At 53.7% G+C, this 24570-nt stretch overlaps 1 protein-coding gene across 5 annotated transcripts in view; it reads left to right on the top strand.

The window, feature by feature from the left end:
* KLHL29 (kelch like family member 29) overlaps nucleotides 1–24570 on the top strand; it is a 309112-nt gene that overhangs the window by 243278 nt on the left and 41264 nt on the right. For all 5 annotated transcript variants that reach the window (XM_067703603.1, XM_067703602.1, XM_067703601.1 and 2 more), the window contains one exon: nucleotides 1584–2096. In XM_067703603.1, coding sequence (XP_067559704.1) covers nucleotides 1584–2096 — 513 coding nt within the window. The remainder of the gene's footprint in view (nucleotides 1–1583; nucleotides 2097–24570) is intronic.

Here is a 24570-nt window from a genome sequence, read left to right as displayed (position 1 = left end):
GATGGCCTCATGCCTTGTGCTTAAGACACCGGGCTAGCTCACACTGACGCTGCCTCCCATTCTCCAGGCTTGGGGACGATCCCCCTTAGCAGCCAGTTCTATGATTTTCCTGGCACTGCTTCACTGACGTTTGTAGGCCTCTAGTTTGCTCCAGCCTCTCTCATAATCGAAATCAAAACTATTTGTTGCACATCTATTATGTCCCTTGTTCTGTGTGTCATCTCACTGCTCACAGCAACACTACGAAGTTGGCATTATTGTCCCACTGCAGATGAGGAAACTACTCGGGGAAGGCTTTGCCCTAAGTTCACTCAGCTAGTGAGGGCAGACCCGGGACTAACATGCCAAGCCAAGCCTGGCTCTCCACCCCCATGCCGAGTGGCTCCCCCTTTGGACAACTCCTCAGAGACAGTACCCACTGGTGGTTAGGGAGTCACCCCACCATCCTGGCTCCTGCCCTGCCTCGAAATTGTACTTCTGTGAGAGAGCTCCAAGCCCCACCTTCTAGCCTCTGGAGATGGTGGCCCTGAGTACCCCTTGCTTCCCACTCTCCTTCCTCGGACTATGCCGCCACTCCGGGCGTCATGACAACCAAGGTGGCCTTCAGAAGACAGAGTCCTAGACCCAGACTTATTCATCAGAGGTGACCCAGATTGACCTTCCCGGTCACAGCATCTTCCAGCTTCACTCACAAGCCCACTCGGGTCACCTCCATGGCAGCTGAGCTCAGAGGGCCCTGCTCTGCCTCATCTGGGCACAGCTGGCTTTGCATCTTAAACTGGGGCCTCAGGAGGTGTGACTGACCCCTTTGTTCAGCCAAAATGGACTTCCCTTGTTTCCCCCACGGCTAGCCATGCAGAGGTTGCTTAGGACAAACCCTGGCCCCCCAGCAAGGCCGTGAGAGCAGCTCCTGCCAGCCGCCCCCACTGCCCCCACCCCTGGCTCTCCCTTCCTGCGCCACAGAACCTTTGCAGGGCTCCAGGCTCTGGCCCTCTCCTTTTGCCCAGCAAACACCTACTATCTTCACAATCCAGATTTCTCCCCACCTTTCTCAGACAGTGATTCTCCAGAAAGGAAGGAAAAACACCCACATCTATGGAACATGTAACGCATGCCAGACATTCTGCTAATTTGGGGAGTTTTTGTCAAATACATCTTCATCATTCAGTTCTTCCCGGGAGACCTATGAGGTGGGTGTTGCTAGTTCCATTTGACAGAAAGAAAGAATGAGTCTCAGAGATGATAAGCGACCTGCCTAGGGCTCTTAGGTAGTAAGTGGCAGAGCTAAGATGTGAATCCAGGTCTCTTGGAAGGTCTCTACTTTCTCCTCTCTACTTTGCTGCTTCTCAGCCTCTCCCTGGCAGGTTATGGTCCCCCCTCTGAGACCCCAAAGCCATGTTTATCTACTCCTAAAGCACTTATTTTGTGCCACTGTAACCACGGATTCTTAGTCCGTGAGCTCCCGGACACAGGCCTCTTGTTCACCTCTGTGACGCCGGCACTCGGCCCAGGGCCGGGGGCAGTCGGTGTTTATTGAGTGAAGATGTAACTGGCGGGTGACATTTCTTCCATCTCCCTTGCAGGCACAGGGCCGTGGGTGACCACAGTGGCCGCCGGAAGCCAGTCTGCCCTGATCGCACACTCCTACGGAGTGGCCCAGCCTCCCACCTTCAGCCCGGCTGTGAACGTCCAGGCACCGGTCATTGGGGTGACCCCTTCACTGCCTCCCCACGTGGGGCCCCAGCTCCCGCTGATGCCAGGCCACTACTCACTCCCACAGCCGCCCTCTCAGCCACTGAGCAGCGTGGTGGTCAACATGCCCGCCCAGGCCCTGTACGCCAGCCCGCAACCCCTGGCTGTTTCCACGCTGCCCGGCGTCGGGCAGGTGGCCCGCCCAGGACCCACCACTGTGGGCAATGGCCACATGGCAGGGCCCCTGCTGCCTCCACCGCCGCCGGCCCAGCCGTCTGCCACTCTCCCCAGCGGTGCCCCTACCACCAATGGGCCCCCCACGTCAGACTCGGCCCACGGGCTGCAGATGCTACGGACCATTGGCGTGGGGAAGTATGAGTTCACCGATCCTGGGCACCCCAAAGGTAAGTCCTGCTGCCCACACGCTCCTGCGTGCCCGCATCTGTGCTTCCCTGTACGGTCACTACCACAGCGCGGACAGGAGTCTGGTTCCTGGCTTCCATGCTCCCCAGCAGTCTCTCATGGTTTCAGTCCAGGCTCCCTGCCAAAGGCAGCCTGGCCTCAGCCCAAGGAGGCAGAGGGGAAGGTGGAGGGCAGGACAAGGAAGGCGGGGGAATGTGAGTGCGTAGGAAGCGGAGGGGAGGGGAGAGCCTGCAAAGTCCAGGGCCTTCCGCCTTCAGCCCGAGCCCTGGGCCATTCTCCCCTCCGACCCAAGGCCAGGCCACATGCAGAATGAGCCGGCATCCTCTGCTCCTCTTAGGGCTCCCTTAGAACAGTCCCTTTGGGGGCCTTCTCCATTTCCACTAACGAGGACAGTCAGAACATGAGCTGTCTGTGTTCCCCGTCCCCACTCCGGAAAACATCTACTGCCGTGCCGTGGGGTGAGAGCAGCTCAGGGGCATGAGGTAAGGCCCAGGAGCCACGCCCAGACCATCCTGAGCCAGCTGAATGTTGGTTCTGTGAGGTCCCATGGGTGGCTCTATGAGGCCCCAACAAAGAGCACCTCTGGCCTTGGCCTTCGTTTAACCCCCCTTCCCCCAGCCCAGGGCAGTTTTCATTCAGGGGAGCACCAAGGCAGATCCTCGAGAACAGAGCCAGGGGAAGGAGGACACCAGGATGTGGTTTTAGGTTGGGCGCCGGCCGGAGGGTCAGTGCAAAGGGCTCCAGCACACCAGCCTCACTCCTGACAACTGTCTGAGGGATCTGGCCAGCTGGGATGAGGAAGGGAGTGGGAAGCTGAGGCTGGTGGGGCTTATCTGCCCCAGGCTTGTCTATCCCCTCCAGGTCCGGTCAGCTGGGCCTCTCCTCCCGCTGAATGGAGAGGGGGGCCAGCGAGCCCTGGATCTGGGTGCGGGCAAGAGGATACTTAACAGGTGGTCTGCCCTGCTGGGCATCCAGGCCTCCTTTGAAAGGGGAGTAGATGGTCTAGGAGATGTGGATCTCGGGCATGACTTCTCAGCCTCCCTACTTACAACCACTTGAGATGGCAGAGTTGGGGGGTGGGGACACCTGCAAAGCAGAGTCTTAGCAGAGCAAGGACTCCAGCCAGCCACGCTCGTCCAGCCTGCTCTCTATCTTTATCCCTTCGAGCAACTTCCAGGCCTTGTCAAGCGTCCCAACACCACCAAAGCCATGTCTAGATCTCTGATGGGTTTAATTCCCAATCTGTTTGTGCCCCTGACTGCCTTTGTTTGGGAAATCAACACTAGTTTTAAATGACAAAATTATAGAAAATTACATCTACATTTTGGTAAACTCTTGCTTTAAGATCTTTTTTTAAAAAAAAATTGACTAAATTGATTTTTGTTTGTTTGTTTGAATTGTTTTGGTTAAGCTCCCTCCCCCTTTAAAGAAAAACTCACTCCCAGTTTATATGCCGCCAACTCTGACACACTGGGCACTAGGTGTCCCGGCTGCTCCTAAGGCTGTACCAAAGCCTGAGGCACTGGGTGGGCTTCCCTCTCCCCACCCCATCCCACTGCCGCATCCCAGGGGGCCTCCTGGGACTGAGCAAAGGTCTTGCTTACTTGTCAATGTCAGGCATGCACCTAGGAAAAGGTGTTGTTCTGTGTAAAAAGGTAACTGGCCCAGCCAGGGCTGCTCCCTGGTTTAGGGCTTAGCACGGAGCTGGGATCCACCTCCTGGAAGCTGCCAGGCGTCGGCACATCTGATCGCTGTTAAGCATCTGAGTCCCTATGATCAAGAAGATGTAGGTGGTAGAGGCAGGTCCCTGCTGCGCCCCTGTTGGTGCTGGGCCTGCAGGCCCTTACAGAGCCACACCTGTAACATCATCAGACGGCGTGAACCATCCTCTATCGCGGGCCTGAGCCCACACACAGGGGGGGAGTAAAGAGGGGGCCGCTGGTGGGGTGTGCTCTTCCAGCCCCTGTGGTGTATATTCAGCACCAGATGAGGGCCGGGGATGGTGTGGGCCTAGAAAGTGTTCACAGCCCCGCCTTCCGGTGACCTAGCTAGATTCCCCCAGCTCCAGCCGGTGACCCAGTGACCCACCCATCATGATGATTTTCATAGGTTTCCGGTGAGCTGGTTGTTTCCCCAGAAATTACATTGAACTTGCTTCTCTACTTATGGCCCTCATCGGCTGATTTATCCCCTTATATTTGCGGTGAAGAAAGACAATGAAGCATGCACACACAAATGCCTCCCAACTCAAGCCTGGGTGGGTTTTGTCTTTTTTTTTTTTTTTTAGGTAATTTCTCCTTTCATTTCTAATCTTAAAAGCCTTTATTGCTAAAGCTATAATTTGTCTGTCAGATCTAATGTCAAACAACTGCATATTTTTTTAAATAAGAAACCTGAATTTTGAAACCAAACCTTTGAAACTTGCTATGTGAGACTCATCTTCCTGACAAGACCACGTGGGTTTGGATTTGGGTCACTTTTAATTTTGCCCCTAGGGATTTTACATCTCCGAAGCCCAATTGATTTCACACTCGGAAATGACAGGCAGCTGGCTCCGAGGGGGAACCTGGAGGCCCTGCGTGACAGCATCAACACTAGTCAGAAATCTACTTAAGAAAAAAAAAAAAAGAACTTTCCTTTTCTCCTGTTCTCTGTTTGAAAGCTTGCCCAGCATTATAATAAGATCCACCATAGAACTCCTTGAGATCTAGCTCATTAAAGTCCCGTGATTTTTCGTACTATTGTTTGACATGACAACCTGGCCTCTCGCGGGGCTGAGTAATTATGAAGAGATCCCCTCCATGAAGAAAAGGTCTAGCCAGCCAGAAGGATGGGGCCACTGGTATTTTTAGACTTCATTAGTGCCCTGATTTTAAACTTCACATTTTGTTTCTTGTAATTATCTTCCCATCGACTGAGCTGAAATTTCAGTTGGGGCTCTGTTAGTCTGCCTTACCAAGAAAGGGCGCTGGGGCTTTCATTTAAAACTTAACCAGTTGAAAAATAAAGGTGATGTGGAAATGCTTTTTGATTTGCAATAGGTCAAGCAATTGTCTCTCACCTTTGACCAGAGAAGCCGGGCTTGCATGCAGCTCACTGTAATGAGTGTTATTTCAATGCAATGAGCACACACAGATTTTTCTTAAGAAACTTACAAGATAAACCTTTCTTTCTCCAAGAACAGTTTGGGGGTGGGAGGAATCTGTAGGATTTCTTTTCTTTTCTTTTTTTTTTTAGATTATATATTGAAAGCTGATTAAAATAGATTTTATGTGTGCAAAGTGATAAGAGGGGAACAAAGATTTAGTTCCACTTGAATCCTGTTATAAAATACCTGAGCCGTTGGTCTTGTTGCGTCGGAACCCCTGAGCTAATCCACGGGCGGAGCTGGTGGCCAGCATCAGACCTCGTGAGCCGTCGAAGTCCAGTGTCACTGCACTGGTACCACATGAGCCCAGCTGTGTGTCACAGCAGAGGTGCAGGCTGTTGATGTTATTCTTTCTAGCCCCTACCTTCTTCCACAAAGGATTTTTGGTGGCCAGGAGGGTGGCCAGAGACCCTCTAAAGCCCCAGACACTAGGCCTAGTGGTGAGCTGCAGAAAGGCTATTATATTTTCACCTGCATGTCAGGGAGAGAGAAGCCAGGATGCACCTGCTCCCTCTTGCTTCTGGACCGAAAAGCAAAGTCCAAGTTGACCAGAAGTGAAGAGGCTTGTCTCTTTTGACTTTAGATTTCACAGGCCCAGGGTGAGGGACCACGAGGATTCTCAGGGCTGGGGAGTCATGTGGTGGGGTGTGTGTAGCCCCTCCCAGTGGGTTTTGCATTTCCTCCTATCCCACCCTTGCCCCTGGACCTCCACCCTGCGGAACTCTGTCTGTCCTCATGCCACCTTCTGCTTGGACAGCAGCTGCCCTGGCCTCCACGAGTGGCAAAGACAATCTGGTAAAGATACTTTGAGACAGAGTGAACAGCTGTGTGACTGGGGCAAGTCTTCTGACCTCTCTGAGCCTTCCTTTCATCATCTTGAAAATGTGATGACAGTACCACCATCATCGGGCCTCGAGGAGGATTGAATGAGATCGTGGGCTTGACCGTACATGACACTATACCCACTTGACATCAAAACAGTTACTCCCGCCGACACAAGCCCCAGGTCCGGGGAACTCAGCAGAGAGAGAAGCTGGTGAAGGGGCAGAAAGCAGGGGCCTCTCCCCAGTGCAGAGGAGACGGAAGAAGCCCAAGTTTGTTCACAGGGCTGGCAGCCACTGGTCAAGCTGCTTAATGGGAATGCCAGGTCCCTGTCCCTAAAAGGGAGTGGGATGAGTCACCTTCCTGGCTGGGGGATGCAGGACTGCTCCCCCCAGCCCCGGCAACCAGCACAGATCTCACCTCTCCCTGCGCCAGCCTCTGATGTGCCAGGGCACACTGCTCCCTCAATAAACATTCTAGAAGAAGCTGGGGATGCCTGATAACACTGTTTGCCCACACGCGGTTAGCCCAGAGACACAAAATGTCCAAACCGAAATCATCTTGCCACAGAGCTGCTCTCCCTGTGTCTCTGTCTCAGAAATGACACCATGAATCCAGGCAGGAGTCCGGAGTCAAAGCCTGTGGTTGTCCTCGTGCCCGTATGCAGGGAGTCTGGAAACGCCTTTGCTTCTGCCTCCTCTGGACGGTCCTCTCCCTTCCACCCCCACCCCACGCCTCCTTTCAGGCCGCCATCACTCCAAGCCTGCATCACCAGACCCACAGTACAGCCCCTCCCATCCAGAGTCCATGCTGCAGCCAGAGTGGTCTTTCCAAAACACAGGTTCGGTCCTGTCACTCCCTGGTGAATGACTCCAACAGCCCCACCGCTCTCAGGACAGAACCCAGCCCTTGACATGGTGCTTCAGGATCCGGCTCCTGCCTGCCCCCCCGCTTCGGCTCTCCCCCTTCTGCTTGCAGGCTGCCCTGTAGCCACTCCACGGCCTGGGTTCTCTCCTGTGCAGCTGTGCTCTGGCCGAGCGTCTGCAATACAGTTTGCCTGGCCCATTCTCCCACCTAGACTGCGAGCCCCTGGGTTGCGGGCAGGCACAGGCTCCATCCCATTCCACCCCCAGTATCCAAGCCAGTGCCTGGCACTAAAGGATGCTCCAGAGGAGTTCGAGGATGAAGGCACAGAGCACTGGGCTGGGAATTATCCAGCGAGGTTCCCTGACTTCTCTCCAGCCACCTCCTCCCTTTGTGTGGTGAAAGCAGGTTAGTACTTGAGGGTCCGGGCATATAGGAAAGTCCGTGGGAGACTTCCTTCTGCAGCTTCATGGTCACTCCCCCTATACCTGTCCCACACTTCTGGGAACAGAAGTCCATCTATTTCAAAGTTCCTCCTGTAGCCAAGCACCTCCACCAAAATACTTACCCCTGAGCACATGGGATCTAAAACTCTGCTTCAGTTTCCTCATCTATATCAAGGGGATAACAATAGAATCTGCTTCTTACTGTTGTGAGGATTAAGCGAGTTATTTGACATAAAGCCCTTAGAAGAATGCCTAGTACTTTGTAATTACTATAAAGGTATTTGCTATGATTATTTTCATTCCTGGTACCAGAACCATCTTTCAGTTGTCCATGGCCCTTTAGGGGCCCAGGGTAATGTGAAAAAGCCAAAAACCACTTTGCCTTCCAGAGTCTTAGGATGTTGCGCTAACATCATGATGTTCGAAGTACCTAGTTCCCGGAGGTCCACTGTGTACAAAAGAAAATTGCCTCCTCTCATCACATCATTTTACAATCCTCCACCATCACAATCACAAGCAGAAGGAACCAGCCCACTGCTGGGAACTTCCCCCTAATTCCAGGAGCTATTTGTCTTGGGAGGGCTCCTCCTAACTACCCAAAGGGGCTCTCAGCATCCTTTGACGTTCAATTTGATATTAGGGTGCCAAGGATATCGCAGGGGTCCTCCTCCATGGCCATATCAATAGATGGGACAAATAGAATTATGTCACTCATGCAGACCTACCAACCAAGGCTGCAGGTGAAGAGGGGGTTAGGAGCATGTGGCTGGAAGCATGGACAGTGGCCAGGAGCCCGGGTTCTGCACCAGAATGCTTGGGTAGAATTGAAACTCCACTACCCACTAACCCAGTGAACTTGGCTAGAAACCTGGTATCGCTAAGCCTCTAAGTTATCTGTAACGTAGAGATAATAATAGCGCCGTCTTCTTAGATGTGCTGTAAGGATTTCATAATGTATGTAAAGTCTTAACACAGTGCCTGACACACAGTGTGCTCACAATAACGTTAGCTGTTGTTATTACTCCCATTCCTGTAAATTCTAAAGAATCCTGGATCCTGGGGTTTTGGGGCGTGGGGGATACTGTCTGAAGCCCCTTTGGCTCGGAATCTCTGTTATTTTTAAAGCAGCATTGTTCAAAATAATCTCCCAGATCTGGCTGACATAACACTCAACACAGATCTGGAACCAAACCCCCAGTCCCACCATCACCCTAACTTTCCCCTTTCCAGCCCCCAAGCCAACACACACGCTCTCCCCCAGGAAGTAGGTGTCTCGGAGCCTATGGAATTTGAAAGTCCGTCTACACGAGGTCTCCCCTCCTCGCGTGGATGGTACCTGCCTTGGAAGGCCCTCCTTCCCTTCACAGGGCTCTGTCCTCGAGGGGTTTGTTAATCATTAATTGGAGGGTTGTCCAGGGCTTAACAGTTTTGTTAACAGATCATTTGACAGTGAATGAACCAGGCAAGCGGAAAGATGCAGCAAAGCGGCTAGACCACCCAGAGATCGTGTCATGCCTGGAGCAGGAAGTGGCCCGTGAGCCCCAGCCTGTGTATGTCCCTCTCCGGACCCCACTGCTCAGCAGGGCACAGGCAGAGCGAGGCTCCCTGGGCCCTCTCCTCACTGAGCTGGGAGTGGCACATGGGCTTTCAGCCCCAAAGCTCTGCTGAGCAACTTCCAGGTCAGAAATCCCACTCCGGCCCTAACTATCTGACAGGCAGGGCCAGAGGAGTCCAGATGCCGACGGCAATGAGGGGGCTCTTCAAATGGGAGCAAAGGGAGGGAGCATTTCCTTTCCAGAGGTTTCAGGAAATGGTGCTGACCCACAGTAGCAAGCCAGTTGCCCTGGTCCCAAGCCCTGTCTTCTCTCAGGAGTGGTGGCCCAAGCAGACACCAGCAGGGATGACCACTAGGTTCTAGACCACTGACAGTCAGAAGCCACTGACAGGCTTGAGCCCTGTTAGCGCCCTCCGTGCTGCACCACCAGGCATTTATTGAGCAAGTGATGTGTTGTATTGGGCACCTACTGTGTGCAGAGTCCATACTTGGCTTCTCCCAGGCAAAAGATGTGAGGCAGGGCCTCCCTGGTGGCGCAGTGGTTGAGAGTCCGCCTGCCGATGCAGGGGACGCGGGTTCGTGCCCCGGTCCAGGAAGATCCCACGTGCCGCGGAGCGGCTGGGCCCGTGAGCCATGGCCGCTGAGCCTGTGCGTCCGGAGCCTGTGCTCCGCAACGGGAGGGCCCACAACAGTGAGAGGCCCGCGTACCGCAAAAAAAAAAAAAAAGATGTGAGGCAGTGTGCCAGCTGCATGCCCCGTACAGGTCTCAGCTCCTACTGAAGGTGAGGCCCTGTGGTGACGCCCACGGTGTGCCAGACACCACGCCGAGCGCTGGGAGGGAGGGAGGTCTCCCTGGAGGAGCCCGAACTCCACTTGAGGGGGCCGTTGGGGGTGGGGGCAGTAATAAGAGCTAAGGGGCTGGAAAAGAGAGGCCAGTGTGGACGGGGCCTCTAGAGGCAGTTAGAATGATGCAGAGGAGACAAGCAGAAGGCAGGTAGTACTGCAAATGCCAGAGCTTAGGAAGGATGTTTGAGATAAGTGCCAGGGACCCAGACTTGTGACTTCTCTACCATAGAGTTACACGCACACGCTTCTACTCAAATGGTTCTTGGGGCTCGTCCTGATCGGAGACAGGTTCAGCTTGTGGTTTATACTGATTTATGCCTGTGAAGTCCATTCTCTGAACCCTTGACACATAAAGTCGAGACAGCCTGGGCTTTCCTCGGGCTGCCTGGCTCTTCTCTTTAGCCCCCCCACACCCCGTCAGTGATGGCGCTATAAGGACCCGGGATCTTGGGCGAGAGTCCATTTCCTCAGTGCCCAAGGCCATTCTGGTCTTACAAGGTGAAGACCCCTTGGTCTTCAGGGGCTTTCATCTGGGAAGGAAGCGCTTGGGGGCCATTAACCCCCAACTGGGGAATCGGTGCACACCCAGGGTCCAGGAAGTCTTGGTAAACCTTTCTCTCTCCTATCGTAACAGACATTAATGGCGAGTTTCCTGTTGCCTGATCACTATTCAAAGAGCCAGCATGTGCCTTCTTGCTAGGAAAGTCATGTCCCGTTTTCGAGGCTGGGGATGAGTTTCAAGAGAAGGAGAGCTGGGCAGGTGTGACGCATCTGCTCCCGTCCCTGAGTGACGGGGAGGTAACAGTACACCAAACCATGACACCGTGGCACAAACCTGACTCAGACCATTCGGTTGAAAGTGCATTCCATTCAGGAGCACACTTACTATTCTAAAAATGTAAAAGGTAAAAATAATACAAGCACAGTAGGTAAGGAACACAGAGCATTGTGTAAATTGCTTGACGAAAACAATGGCCAAAAGGTTGCCATCTACTGAAATTGTTGTCATTGCCTTTTTTCTTAGTGTACCTCTCTTTAAAAATATACATCTTAGAGGGAAGCCCAAGCATTTCCGGTGCAGCACCAAAAAACGTTCTTCACTTTCCAGGTCTCCCTGCAGCCTTTTGGATGACCAAGCACAGCGCCGTGAACTGTCTGGTTTTGCCCACTGGCCTCTCAATGCCTTTTCGTCCCTTCTCCCAAGAGACCTCTCAGTGTTGCATTGGCTCAGTGTCTCAGACCCAGGTCTACACACGTCCCAGGCAAATACATATTAGTTTTTACCACCTTCTGCAGGACCAATTTCACGGGCTATATATTACTCAGCTCAGGCTGCCGTAACAGAATCCTGCAGACTGGGTGGCTTAAACAACAGAAATTAATTTTCTCACAGTTCTGAAAGGTGAAAGTCCAAGATCAGGGCGCCAGCAGGTTAGTTTCTGGTGAGGCCTCTCTCCTTGGCTTGTAGATGGCTGTCTTCTCACTGTGTACACATGTGGCATTTCCTGTGTGCGTGGGCTCCTGGAATCTCTTCTTATAAGGTCGTAATGGATGAGTCCCATCCCTATGCCCTCATTTAACCTTAATTACCTCCTTAAAGGCCCTATGTCTAAATACAGTCACATTGAGGATGAGGCTTTCAACATAGCAATTTGGGCATGGGGGACACAATTCATTCTGTAACAGGCTATGTGTCAGTCTTGTTGGCAAATGGAAACGGTAGCCCCTTACCACAGCACAGTTACTAGATAGTTACAATGTAACTATGGATATTTTCAATGGTTTATAGTTATCTGAACCTTTTCATAAACTTACTATCATCGTTTTTACCAGTTTAACTTCAAGCTGCTCACCTATTCCCTGTTAAGTGAGCACTGTCCCTATTTTCCATTGTTAGAATCATCCACATTTGGGGTTAACTTTTTAATTCCATAGAACCTTCATGCTGGGAGGGATCTCAGAGCCATCTAGTGGAAGCAGGAATCCGCCCTCCACCACTGGGGACTAAGCAGCGGCCACCCACAGCTAGATGGTTTATCCTGTTAAATGATCAAGAGCTGTCTTCCTGTAACTTCCATGGTCCTGCCCTCTGGGGCCCTCAGAGCAAGGCTGGCCCCTGTTCTACATGACAGCCCTTCAGATTTGTGATGGTGGCAGAATTTCCTTTTCTACAAATATCTCCAGTGACCTCAACAGTTCATCCTATGGGTCCTTCGGTCCTGTACCACGCTGGCATCCTCCCTGGTCATGCTCCAGTTTGTCAAAGGGCCTCTTAAAGGGACACCAGGCGACACGGGACAGTCACCCCCTTGGTCCTGAGCATCACACTGCAGAGAGTCTAACCTTTCTGTAATGATCATGACTTATTTGTATAAAACACACACTCATACACACACAGGCACACACACACTCCAACTTCCAAATTAAGAGAAAAGAAAAAAATCTCACAAAAGTCCTACTGTCCACTCCACTGGTCCTTTGGGGTCTCCTCCCTCCTCTTTCTCATCAGGCTCGGGATTGTTGGTCATTCCTCTGAACCCCCTTCATTCCTGCACACTTGTGCCCCCAGTCTTGGCCATAGCAGCAAGTTAACCTTTCCACCAAGTTTTCAAACTTACTTCCTTTGGTGCCTAGGTGTTAAATGTATCTCAGCCCAGCCCGCCGCAGCCCCACCTCCCAGCTGTGCTCTCCCAACAACTCCATACCCTCCCTTCCACCCGTCCCCTCCCTCCTCCACCACGATAGTGAATTTCAGAGTAGGCCATTACCTTAAAGCTCATTTAGAGACTGGCCCCCCTCAGGTTACAAGTGGGGAAACTGAGGTTCAGAGGTGTCACTGAGATATCGCAAGAAACTGCCTCTAGCAAATTCCCTGTGAAACCTCCCCCAACCCCTAGGATCATCTGCTGCTAGGAGTTCTTCTTCCTAGAAGCTTCTCTCTCCCTGCAGACTGAACACCACATAGAGACAGGCCCAGTGAGCACTGTCCCATCCCTATGCCCTCATTTAACCTTAATTACCTCCTTAAAGGCCCTATCTCTAAATACAGTCACATTGAGGATGAGGCTTTCAACATAGCAATTTGGGCATGGGGGACACACTTGGCTGCACTTGGCCTGATCACCATGCCTCTCCAGGACCTGCCCAGGGGACACACACTGCCAGGCCACTGTGATCAAAGCGGCACGGGCCACAGGAATGCTGTGCTCACCGGCAGCTCCACCAGGCCTGAATGGGAGGAAGAGAAGGAACAAGACACCCACACACTTAAAGGGGGACCACGTCATAATAGCACCACAGGGGCAAGGCCCATGTTGGCCCTGGGAGTGACGGGGAGGAGACGCTGTCCACCAAGGAGGGGGAAGGATGACAGGGGGAAACTCTGTAACTCGGGCTCCGGGCCCTCACCCCATCACCCCCGTGGCTGGGGGCTTGTCCTGGAAATGCCTGCTTAGTGCTCCCCTGAGCAGAGTCCCACCCTCCAGGTCTCTACAAATATTAGGTGGTTTTTGTTTTTGTTTTTGAACTTGGGGGCTTTCAAAACTGCTGATACACTGTGGTTATTTCAGTAAGTTGAGACCCATTTAAAGAGCCCAGCTCCTTCCTAGAAGCATGAACGCCTTTAGCGGTCAGCCACGCTTGTCCATTAGGGGCCAGAGCACCTTCGAGGACCAACACAGTGGCCCAGTTCACATGCCCAGGATGCCTTACACTTGCTCAAACCCCAGAACCTGTTGCCAAGGACCTCACAGGTCCCTAAGTTGGGGAACCGCCATGTGGTGATTCTGAAGGCTCCTGGACCATCTGGCCATTTGAACAGGCAGCTTTCAGAAATTCTCATTGATCCAAAAATAATTCCTATATTTTCGGTCTTTCTTCTATATGGAGACATTCATTACCTTCTTAGACTAACCAACAGTTATTTATGAGGCAAGGTTTCTTTGGTGTGGGCAGTGACTCCAGAATTCCTAACTTAATGTCATTCGTCCCGGAAGGCAGGGGATGAGTAGACTTGTGGCCTCCCCCTGGGTGTCTGCAGTAATGACACCAACCCGGGCTGTAAGGCCGGCCCTGCTGCGTGGTCTCAGCCATTCCAGGGGGGCTGGTGGGCAACGCTGGTAGATGCCGCTTCCAGAAGGGCACAGAGTGGGGAGTGGATGTTTCATTTTCATCATCTATTCACTCTGTATTTGTAATCCTTGCAGCTGTCCTGTGAGGCAGATTCATAGGTGGAAAGTCAAGGCCTGGGTATATAATCAAGGCCCAAGTATAAGTGGTAGAACGGGAAGGGAGTCATATCAAAACTGCGTGCCTCTGATGCCCACCCCTTTCCACCGCACCACAGCTTGAAGCCTCCGGTTGCAGCCTATATTGTCACTAGGCATGTTTGGGCTAAGGATGGGCAAGTCCCACAGTGGCTGTCTTATGTCCCCGAGAGTCATGCATCTGGTATTTCTCAACATAAATTGATGATTCTTGTGTTCTTTCCTCATCCCCAAAAGTGTCATGTGGATGGATGGGTGACTGGATGGCTGGACCTAATTCCCAAAGTTAATTACGGGGCACATCGGGCCCTTTCAGGAAGCCGAAGACAGGGCATTCACTGGCCACCACAGAAGCCGCTGGAGCTTGAGAGTCAAGCAGATCCCTTCCTGTCGCTACATCTCCCACACGTTATACAAAGTATTACCAGCGCAATAAAGTTAATGGAGCCCGTCATCCTACGAAAGAGCCAATTCCGTACAAAGATGATACATCCTTGAAGTTAATGAGGTCTATTAATTGAGCTTATGCCCTTTTAAATGAACGAAAGTTCTGAAGTCCACCAAATAGCAGCACATCCATTTAGAAGTAGTTACTGACGCCTCATATGTCGGTCACCAGTGGACGAGGAGCCACCAGGGTAGAGCTCTGGGAATTGGCTTCCCACTGACATCTAGCACAGCCTTCCCCTCCTTGGGAGCTCAACAGATATGTCTGACCGACCATTCTTGCCTGAATCACCCCAGTACAGCCACCGGGACTGGACAACGTATGGTACATAGCTCAAGGGAGAAAGTGATCAAACTGAACCGTGGATCTCTGGAAGAGCATCCGCCCTGGCCCACAGCTTTTAGACCCTTTAGACCCGGCCTTAGGGTTAGTGTGGAGAGCTGCACAGAGCACAGGTAGAGGGCCACCCCTTCAGAAACAGCCACTGCACAGGTGCGTCTTGGGCTGGGTGGTCCTTGGGCTCAGGGAAGGTGAGCAGACACCATTCCCAGGAAGTACAGACCTGTAACTGGCTGAGCAGAAAGACAAGTTCTGGCTCAGACCGAACGGGGCCCGTCACGCCATGGCCCCTGGGCCCCTGAATACATACCAGCGCTCTGCCTGATTTCAGCCTCCTCCCCAGCTAGCACCGCTCACAGTTGCTGCAGAGCACAAAGTGATACTTGTTGTGCCCACAGAACATCTGCTGAAGGCAAAACTTGTGTTTATAGCTCTTCACTTCAAAAGACTGGCCGTGTTATAAAAAGAAAGGGACCATCTGTCCCTCTCCTGGACCCCGGCGCCTCTTGGAAAAGATTTCTATGCAAGAAGGCAGTGAGAAGTCAACACTGACTTCAGGGAACTATTTTGAGGCCAGGAAAGAATGGTGCCTCCCCTCCGAGGGTAAGTCGAGGCGGCAGATGAAAGCTGGCTTTGTGGAGGCCAGGAGATGGAGGGCACCACGGGAAGGAGGCGGGCAGCGGCCCCGCAGGGGCTGCCCAGATGCTCTGGCTGTGCCGAGGGCCGGCTGGGAGGACAGAGAGGTGTGAGGGCAGAAGGGGAAGGGCCGAGAGGCCCTGGGACCCCAGGAGGAGGCAAGAAAAAGTCAACACCGGTTTGCTGCTGCGCAAAACCAGAAGTCATCCGTCTGCATCCATCCACCCTGGCTTGTCCAGCCTTTCTTAACCAAAAAGCCCTTTAGGACAGCATCCGTTTCTGCATCTTGGGGACCACCTTAGGCTCAATGATTCCCTCCCAGTGGCTGGTAATTGAGGCGTTCTTACAGGGCGCACGGGGGTCCGATCTGTCTGTGAGGCCTGCTGGGCGTTTGTCTGCCTTAAGCTCTTGGGCACCCACATGGAAAAGTCACGGGAGAGGCCAGGAGAGGCCGGGTGGGCGCTGCGGTGGAGCTGGGTGAGCACCAGGTGGGGCTGCAGAGGAGGGGTTCCCCGGCCTCCCGGCCATACTCTACCAGGCTGGGGCCCCACTAACCGAAACTCCCCAACGAGGCTCTTCCCTCCTGGTCCACATGCTGGAAATTTCAGCTCATTGGTTCTGAAACAGTCCTGCTCCTTCTTCCTCCCTCCTCCCCACCCCAGGAAAAAGTTGGTTTCTACCAGATTCCAAGCAGATTCCAGAAAGCCTTGGTCTGTGAACCTCCAGCTTGAGGCTTATTTTGTTTCAAATCAAAACCTGCTTTCCTTCTTAGCTTCTGTCCATGGGGTGGACATGGGGGAAAGGAGCTGGAGGTCAGAAGTGGGGTCCTCTGAGGACACCCCTTGTTCCCTTCCTGCTTGTCTCTGACAGGGCACCCCCGCCCCCGCCAGCTCATCCAGGGTGAATGAATCGAGAGCTTCCGCCTCCGTCCTGAGGAAGGTTCTCATGCAAGTTCTTAAATGCACTGAATTCCCCGCACTTGGGTGCAGACATTTAGATTCCAAGGACGAAGGCGGCTCCTGGAATAGCATATTCAAGGCTCCCAGAATCCTCAAAGGTCACACTCCTTTTATTCTTGCCTCTTTTCTTTTCTTTTTTGTTCTTACTGATTTCTTTGGGCACATAAGAAAACACAGTAGGCAAAGCCTGCTACTTCCATTGAAATAAAATATTCTGCAGTCAAACCACACACCATAAAGAAATAATTGCAGTCTGTATATATTGCTAATGGACATCTCTCAGCAATTCTCTGTCTCATAAGCTTTAAACACAGACATTAGTATAAATATGCAGAAATCCCCACTCGAGCAAATTACCCTGCATTTCTGAACAGAAGGAAGATTAACCATGTGCTGATATCTTTGAAGGAGCTCAGCAGAGCCGGGAAAATGCACTGGCCCTCTCTGGGAGCGAGCTGGGGACTCTGTGGGGTCTCGAGGACACTGCTGCAGGCCTGGCTGCAGCTCCTTTTCCCCAGAGCCCAGGCTCCCCTGGAGCACTGAGGAGGGGACGGGCTCCACACTGGCCGGATCAGCTCACCTGAGCTGCTTGGTCACCTGGGTGTCCTGCTTCTGGAGGCTTCCAGGCTCTGGCAGGTGCAGAAGCCAAGAGGCTGAAGATGCATTTTTTTCCCTGGCCTTGCAGCTGCCAGACAAAAGCCCTCAGGGATCACCAGGCCTCTGAGGTAAAAGGCCCAGGAGGAGCCTGGGGAGGTTTGTAGAGGTGGCATCACCATTGGAACCAGGGCCCACAGATCTCCCTTCCTCTGGCCTTCACACTTGGCCTCTCCTCCCCTCCCCCCTCCTCCCTCCCCTCCCCTGCTCACTCCCGCGAGGGTCCCACAATCCCCGACAAAGGCCAGCACGGGGATAAGGGTCTCTGTCTTCCAGGGCTCAACAGCCTGTGCCACCAGAGCCGAACCCCAGCCTCAGCTTCGAGGGTCTGTGAGGAAGGCCCCTCCCTTTCAGAAATCACCCCTCACTCCTGGTCACCAGGGAAGATGCCCCATCAGCACAAGTTGCTAAGTCTGGGGGTGACAGGGTCTGACCTCTACTGACGGCTGATTAGAGGGGTGGCAGCAGATGTGGGGGAGGGGGGTGTCCTCAGCCCAGGCCACATGTCCTCTCTACAGATAGAGGCTAGGGACTTGGCTTTGCCTGGGCTGACAGCAGGGGAGGTGGGCCAGGTGGGAGGCCCACCTCAGGAACTGTGGGCCAGCCTTGCTGTGGGATGTAGGAGGTGAATTATGAGCTAGTCAGGAATCACCGCGGAGCCAGGGGAGCCTGGTGTGCAGAGGTCTTCTGGTTATTTATTTTGTGTTCGCCTGCCTTTCCCACAGCAGAACTGAACGTGGGCGGAGAGGAACATTTACAATCTGAGGCCGAGGATAGGGAGTTGGGCCTCTCAGAGCTGGAGCCAGAGCCTCATGGCCTCACCTGTGGCAGTAAAGTCTGGACAGGACGGTCGGAGGGCCTGGGAGCAAGGCTGTCCTCAGCCTCAGGCCTCCCATGAGGCTGGGGTTCCTACAACCCCCGAGCCTTCAAGTCAGAACTCTGAGGCACCAGCCTCAGCCAGAAACAGAGGAGCTCAGGACCATCAGATCCTCTCCTCAGTTAACCCCGGCACGCGCAGACTTCACTCGCCTGGCTCACCAGCGAGCATCTTGACGGTCTATTTTCATGTCTGTCTTCCCCACTCGACTGTGAGTGACTTTAGATTTAGCAACTTTATATGAAATGTTTAAAGATACCCTTTTCTCAAGACCCTTGCCTGCCACCTACCAGAAATGAGGAGCTGGATGCAGAGTCTCAGAGGTTCAGGGACACGGAGACCCGGGCTGGGGAGCCCAAAACCTCCAGGAGGACTTCAGGCTTGTCGGCCGTTCTTCACCAGGGCCTTTCAACCTCAGCCCACCCGACCCTCCACACCCAGGCCCTCCTGCCCACCCCATCAGCCTCAGTGTGGTCTGTTTACCTCCCCGGCTCTGCTCTGTCACCCATCGGTCAGGGCTCCCTGGGTGGCCATGTGGCCTCCTCCTCTCCCCCTGGCCCCAGGCCTGCCCCCTCACTGCTACTCTCCACTCCACAGTTAGAGCATCTCTAAAGTGCCCGTCTGAGCAGGCCCTGCCCTAGTCAAAACCCTTCGGTGGTCCTCACTTCTCACTAAGCTCCCTCCCCCGTCACTGGAGGCTGCTGCCCTCCAGCCACCCCAGGTGTGGCTCTGGTCAGCCCCAGCTCCTGCCACCTGCTGCCTCAGGCAGCACTGGCCCCACCTCTCCGGATTCATGCTGGGGCCTCCACCCCAGCTGAGGCAGCTCATCCTCCTTGGGGAAAGTCAGGTGTGATCTCAGCAGGGTTTCCCAGCAACCATCCCCAGAACCCCTGTGGCTGCCAAACAGAAACCAGAGGGCCCTCCTGAGGAACTGTAGAAAACAGTATGTATGTGCCTGCCCGAGAGTTCCCAGGAGGGCAGAGGATTCCAGGAAAGTGGAGCATTCCGTCCCAACAAGAGCTGGTTCCTGCAGCGGAAAAGGGGAGAGGATCTCAAGTTACTGTCCCCCAGCCCTCAACTCTTGAGGCTCCAGCCCCCTGGGAATCCAGCTTCTCCCCCGGGGGCAGGTAGCACTAGGGCTGGAATGAGAGCTGCTGGTTGATCGGGGCATCCAGCCAGCCTCTGCCCTGGTCAGTCAATAGGAAGGAGAGAAGCCCAAGCTCCGAATGTCCTATACATCCAGGAGACGCCCCTGAGAAGTCTTCACCTGTACGGATGCACCTGCACACGTGTGCAAGGCCTCCGACCGCGTTCATCAGAGGGCCAGTCCTCCACCCTGCCAGGCTCTAATTGTGGCTGGGCTTGGAGTCCTCCTGGCACTGGAGCAGGGGGAGAGGGGAACATGGGTGTATAATCCCCATCCCAGGACTAGGTCATTTATCTGGAAGGATGTGGTCTTCCCCATCTGGGAGTAGAGACCCCACACACACACTGACCTTTGGCCTGGAAGGATCTCCGAAGAAACAACCTCCCCAGCAGGCTAGGAAGAAGGGCAGAGAGACGATGAGTCCGTGCAGCTTGAGGCTCAGAAAAGCCATTTGCTGGGAGCTCTGGGACCAGCTGCAGCCAAAAGCATGAGTGAGGATGCCTGTCGGCCCGGCTGCGCTGCCCAGCCCTCAAGAGCCCGCTGAACCACACCAGCCCTTGAGAAGGAGGGACAGAGAGGTCAGCAAAATCCTCTAGGATCTGTGCTCCGTGGGGGCAGGGCTATGGGTCTGTTTCCTTCATTGCTGTATCCCCAGTGCCTGGAACATGGTAGGTGCTCAATAAATATTGGTTGAATGTACGAGTGAATAGAATGAGTGAAGGAATGAACGACTGTAGCTGAAAGTGATCGATTATGCTCACAGTACTGAAGCATAAACCTTACCGCAGTGCTGTGGACACAGGGTGGGAATCTGGGGGGACGGGACAGCTTGAGTAAAGGCATTGAGGTGGCTCCAGTCAGGGTGTCTTTTAAGGCAGAAGTCATCCTGAAGAAAGTTGTCCTTTTTCAGTCACCTTCTATGATTTTATATAACTTAATTCAAATGTTCTGCCCTTTGTCACATTTTCTCTTGTCCACTTCGGCAGGGTTTAACCTTATTACCTTATTATGGCCCACTGCCCATAGGTAACTCACTCTCTGAGGGAACCTTGCCTCGTGCAGGACCACGTCACGCTTCTGGGCAACGAGCAGAGTTTCTCCTGAGGGGTAGTTGTGCTCTCAGGGGCTTTGGCCGTGTAGGCCTTGGCCATTTCTAGGGTTACCTGGGGGTAGTGCAGCTTCTGGTCTGTGGCCATTGAGTTCACCAGCACCACCTGGGGCCCCGGCCCCTCCCAATGGGTCCATTCTGCCTTCCTTCCCTTCCTGAAGGTCTGAGGTCCCCTCACCACCTCAAGTCCAGAGCCCAGGCCCCCAGCTGACTCCAGATCCAAGGCCTGGGCCTCGCCTTGGCCCCTCCCATCCCACCCCAGGGGCCCCTAGCAAGGATCTTGCCCAGCAGGCCCGCCAGCCAGCCCTCCAGCTCGCCTCCCCAGCCAGCTCTACCCAGCCTCCGTCATCCACATTCCCCCCCTTTGGCTACAGCACGACCGTTCATGGTGCTCCTTGGACCCTGAGCCTCACCTTCCCAAATGACCCCTAAATCTCTCTAGGCCCCTGGGCAGGCCCTGCCCTGCCCTGAGAAAGCAGCTAGGGCAAGCAGGAAACAGCAAATTATAGCACCTTAAAATTATAAATGCGGGGCTGCGAATTAAGCAGAGTTTGATTCAAATCTTGCTTCTGCCACTCAGTGGCCAGGGACTCTCTCTGAACCCTATTTTTCTCATCTGTGAAATGGGGACCTTCAGCCATAGAGTTGCTGGGAGAATAAAAAGCGATAATGTAATCCGTGCATCTCAGCGGGGTAGCAGGAAGCATGCACGCTGGGGGCTTTTCAAAGCGCGGGTGCTTCCTCCCCTCCCCTCAACGAGATGAAGCCGATGGGGGCGGGGTGGCCATTGGGTATATATGACTTAAGGAATCAGCAAGATGGCTGAGGGCGGCAGATGCAAAGTGCCTCTAGACCCAGTAACTGACACGTGGTAAACAACCCAGAAAGGCGCTAGCTTTGGGTTTTAAGGTTGGGTTCCTACTCCTCGCCGGCCGTGAAGCCCAGCACAACACCCAGACCTAGCCGGTCGCTCTGACTGGGATACAGGCGCCCGCGCGCGGACTTGGGCGCGCCGCCTCCGGGAGAGAGGAGGACCCACCCCCAGTGACGTAGCCGGGCCCGCCCCCCGCACGTGCCTCCGGGGAGGGAGGGACCACGGGAGGTTCCCGGGCTCGCGGGGCGGTCGCGCGTCTGCAAACGCCTATTTGCATATGCGCAGGCTGGATATTTATAACTTCTCTTTAGCGAGTTCCAAATTATTGATGTCTTCAAGTGACTTTAATCGGAGGCGTCTTTTCTTCAAATGGGCTTTTGATTTCCGGAGTGATATTATACAGGGCTGTAAGCTATTGACTGAGCGATCGCCGTTGTGTTCTCAATGTGCTGATGCTGAAAATCTGCGATATAAATAAACTTCCTCTGGTAGAATCATTATAAAGCACAAGCAGCAGAAATTTATGGAAAGAACAGATTAAATGCTTAGACTTAAATTCTTCAGTGTGCTGCTTGCCCTAAACTGCTGTGTCTGGAGTTTGGGCTGCTGATTCAGGTGGAAAAAATCAAACGGACACATCGCTTGTCGGTGCATTTTTACTATGATCTATAGTGTTGCCAAAAGAGAAAGCTCAAAAGCTGCCATTGATAATCCTGGTTAAAACTGGGAGCATAAATTATTAAGACCTGTAGTTTCTTTTCGGAGTGGTTGGGGATTGGGGCGTGCAGCACAGTAAAGAAATATAACATCAATATGTGCTTATACATTGTAATGTGGGACATTTTTATGCCCATAATAAAACATTCCACCTACAACTATGTTTATGAAAGCAACAGATAGGAGATCCATAATGCCACTTAATAGAGTTAATCACCTCCCATCGGAATGGTTTAAAAGGCTTTTTATTGCATGTTGAAAAGCTCTGACCATAATTAATTCTCCACACACTGTCAGGTGCCAATCAGAGGGCTGGAGACAAGGGAAGGGAACTTTCTAGCACACTGGTGCTGGGAGGGTTCTCAGAAGTGGGTCCAGTTGTCTGAACTTCAGGTGTTTAAATTGATAATCTAGCCTCTGTGTTAAACTGGGCTCTGGCTGGGGCTTGAAGTTCTAGATTTTAAGCTCTGGGCTCTAGATGTAAATTCTCAGTTTGCTCTAGGTCCTGGGCTCTGGACCGGTTCTACCCTCTTAACTCTAGACCCTGGATGACCCACGCTGGGTCCCTGGGACCTGAGTGAGATGATCCCACAGCACATCTGTACTGAGAGAGCCAAGAGAAGGGAACGGATGCTTCCTAACAGTCCTGGTTTAGTTGGCTGTCAGCTTGGTGGATCAGGTTGTCCACAGAAATTTGTGCTGTTTGCCCTCCTTTCACCTCTGACCATTCCAGCCAGTTTTCAACAGAGAGGAGGGAAGCCATGGCTGGCCTGCCCTAGGGTCAGCGTAAGGGTGAAGGCTGGTCCCTCAAGACAACAGCCTGCCATGGAACAGACCCAGTCTCATTGGCCAGGCCCACACCCAACCAGCCACGGAGGCTCCGGAGCTAATCTCTCCCCATTTCCTCCAAAGGAGATGGCTTTATCTCCTTTGTCCCTTATCACACAGTCACTGAGTGACTGGAACCACAGGGAATCTCCCTAACAGCCCAGAAAAGCTGAGGAGGTGAAGGATTAGCCCGAAATAATTAAAGAACAAAATCGCCCTTTACAAGCTCAGTTCCAGCCAGCAAGAGTGAAGCAGGCAGCAGTGAGACAGTGCTCTCCGATGGGGGCGGCGGCGGCATAGGGGGTCTCTCAGGTGCCCAGGCAGCAACTCCGCGGAGGCTGGGAGCTGAGCTGAAGCCAGCTGGTACTCTAGCAGAGATTTTCCGAGTGTGAAAGCTCTTTTTTCTCTTGGATAGTTGGACCACCAAGAACTAAGAGTGGCCCCTGAGGGCAGCAAGTGGAGGGTGGATGAGCAGGAAGGCTGAGCTCTGTCTCCCAACACGACCTGGCAGACTTCTCTTCGCTGGACTGACCTCCCAGGTCACATAAGAGCTTGGTGGGTAGGTTGTCACCAGAGGCTCAGAGGCTTTTGTCCTTGCTGGGGAGGTCGTCGTAAGAGCTCTGTGTTAGACAGAATCATACCTGAATGGACTTCTGGCACCCCACTGGAACACCAGTCACGGGGTTTCCATCACGGCCTGGAAGGGTTGACACCCCTCTGCCACCTCCCTACCACCAGCACCACCCGAAGTGAGACCTGTGCTCAGGTGAATTGGCCTTTCAGCTCGGGAGGCTTTTCCTGACCCGGGCTGTGCACTGGGTCCATGAGGGGCACTGTCTACAGCTGCCCTCCCAGAGGTGGGCACCTCCTGGGGACAGGCCACACCTCCCCCATCCCAAGTCATGCCCAAGTCACAAGGATGACTGGGAAGATAGTCAGGCGGGGGTGCTGTAGGGGAAAGGCTCATTTGTGCCCTCAGCCAACAAAAATGTAGTGAGTGCCTACCATGCATCACAAACAGAACGCTCTGCCCTCACAGAGCTCACATTCTGCCTCCCCAAAGCCTCCCAAATGGCCATGGCCTCCACCCCCTGGATTCAGCAGCGAGAGAAGTTAGAAATTGGATGTGACCTTTCCAGAGCTGTGCGTAGCAGGCTGAGCTGGGAACCCAAAGCGCCGGGGCCTGGTTCTCTGGGGGGTCTTCAGGCTCACATCCCAGGCCCCCTCGGGGAACTCCCTGTACCCCAGGCAGCCACTGGCGGAGTGTGCCCAGCTTAGGGAGGACACCCTGACGAGCGCTGAGCCTGCAGGAAGGAGGATCTACCCCAGGCAGCCACTGGCGGAGTGTGCCCAGCTTAGGGAGGACACCCTGACGAGTGCTGAGCCTGCAGGAAGGAGGCACTGAGGTTTCAGTGCCTCTTAGTCCTCAGGGAACAGAGCCAGAGGCCAGCGGGGGGCAGAGCTGGCTCATCCTTGAGGCAGCAAAACAAGGGAGACTGAAGTTACAGAGGCCATAACTGTTTGACAAGGCCTGGGAGAAGGGGTTGCAAACCAGAGCTGGAGGCACAGTCAGCGTCTGTTGAGGGGATGTGGGGGAACGGTGCCAGTCTCTCATCTTGACCGGGCAAGTTGTCTTCTGAAGTCCAATGTCTCCCACCGGCTTTATGCGAATGAGCTGTAGGACCAGTTGGGCAGACAGCACACATGGGGCACCCACTGACAGGGCGGAGTGGAGTGCCCAGCCACAGGCCAGCCCACCTAGACTGGCACAGTGCACCTAGACCGGCCCGGCCCTCGGCGATCAGAGCTGTCTTCCAGCAGCTATCAGGCCCCCACTCTCTCTGCCCACAGTGCTTGTGGCCTTGAGGTCCCCACCAGGCAACTGCTCCTGAGTCCTCCTGGTCTGTGGCCTTCAGTGAGCC

The sequence above is a fragment of the Pseudorca crassidens genome, chromosome 14, assembly GCF_039906515.1.
Source record: "Pseudorca crassidens isolate mPseCra1 chromosome 14, mPseCra1.hap1, whole genome shotgun sequence".
In the NCBI taxonomy this organism is placed as follows: domain Eukaryota; kingdom Metazoa; phylum Chordata; class Mammalia; order Artiodactyla; family Delphinidae; genus Pseudorca; species Pseudorca crassidens.
The sequence above is the reverse complement of the archived record's forward strand: the minus strand, read 5'-3'. Positions and strand labels throughout refer to the sequence as shown.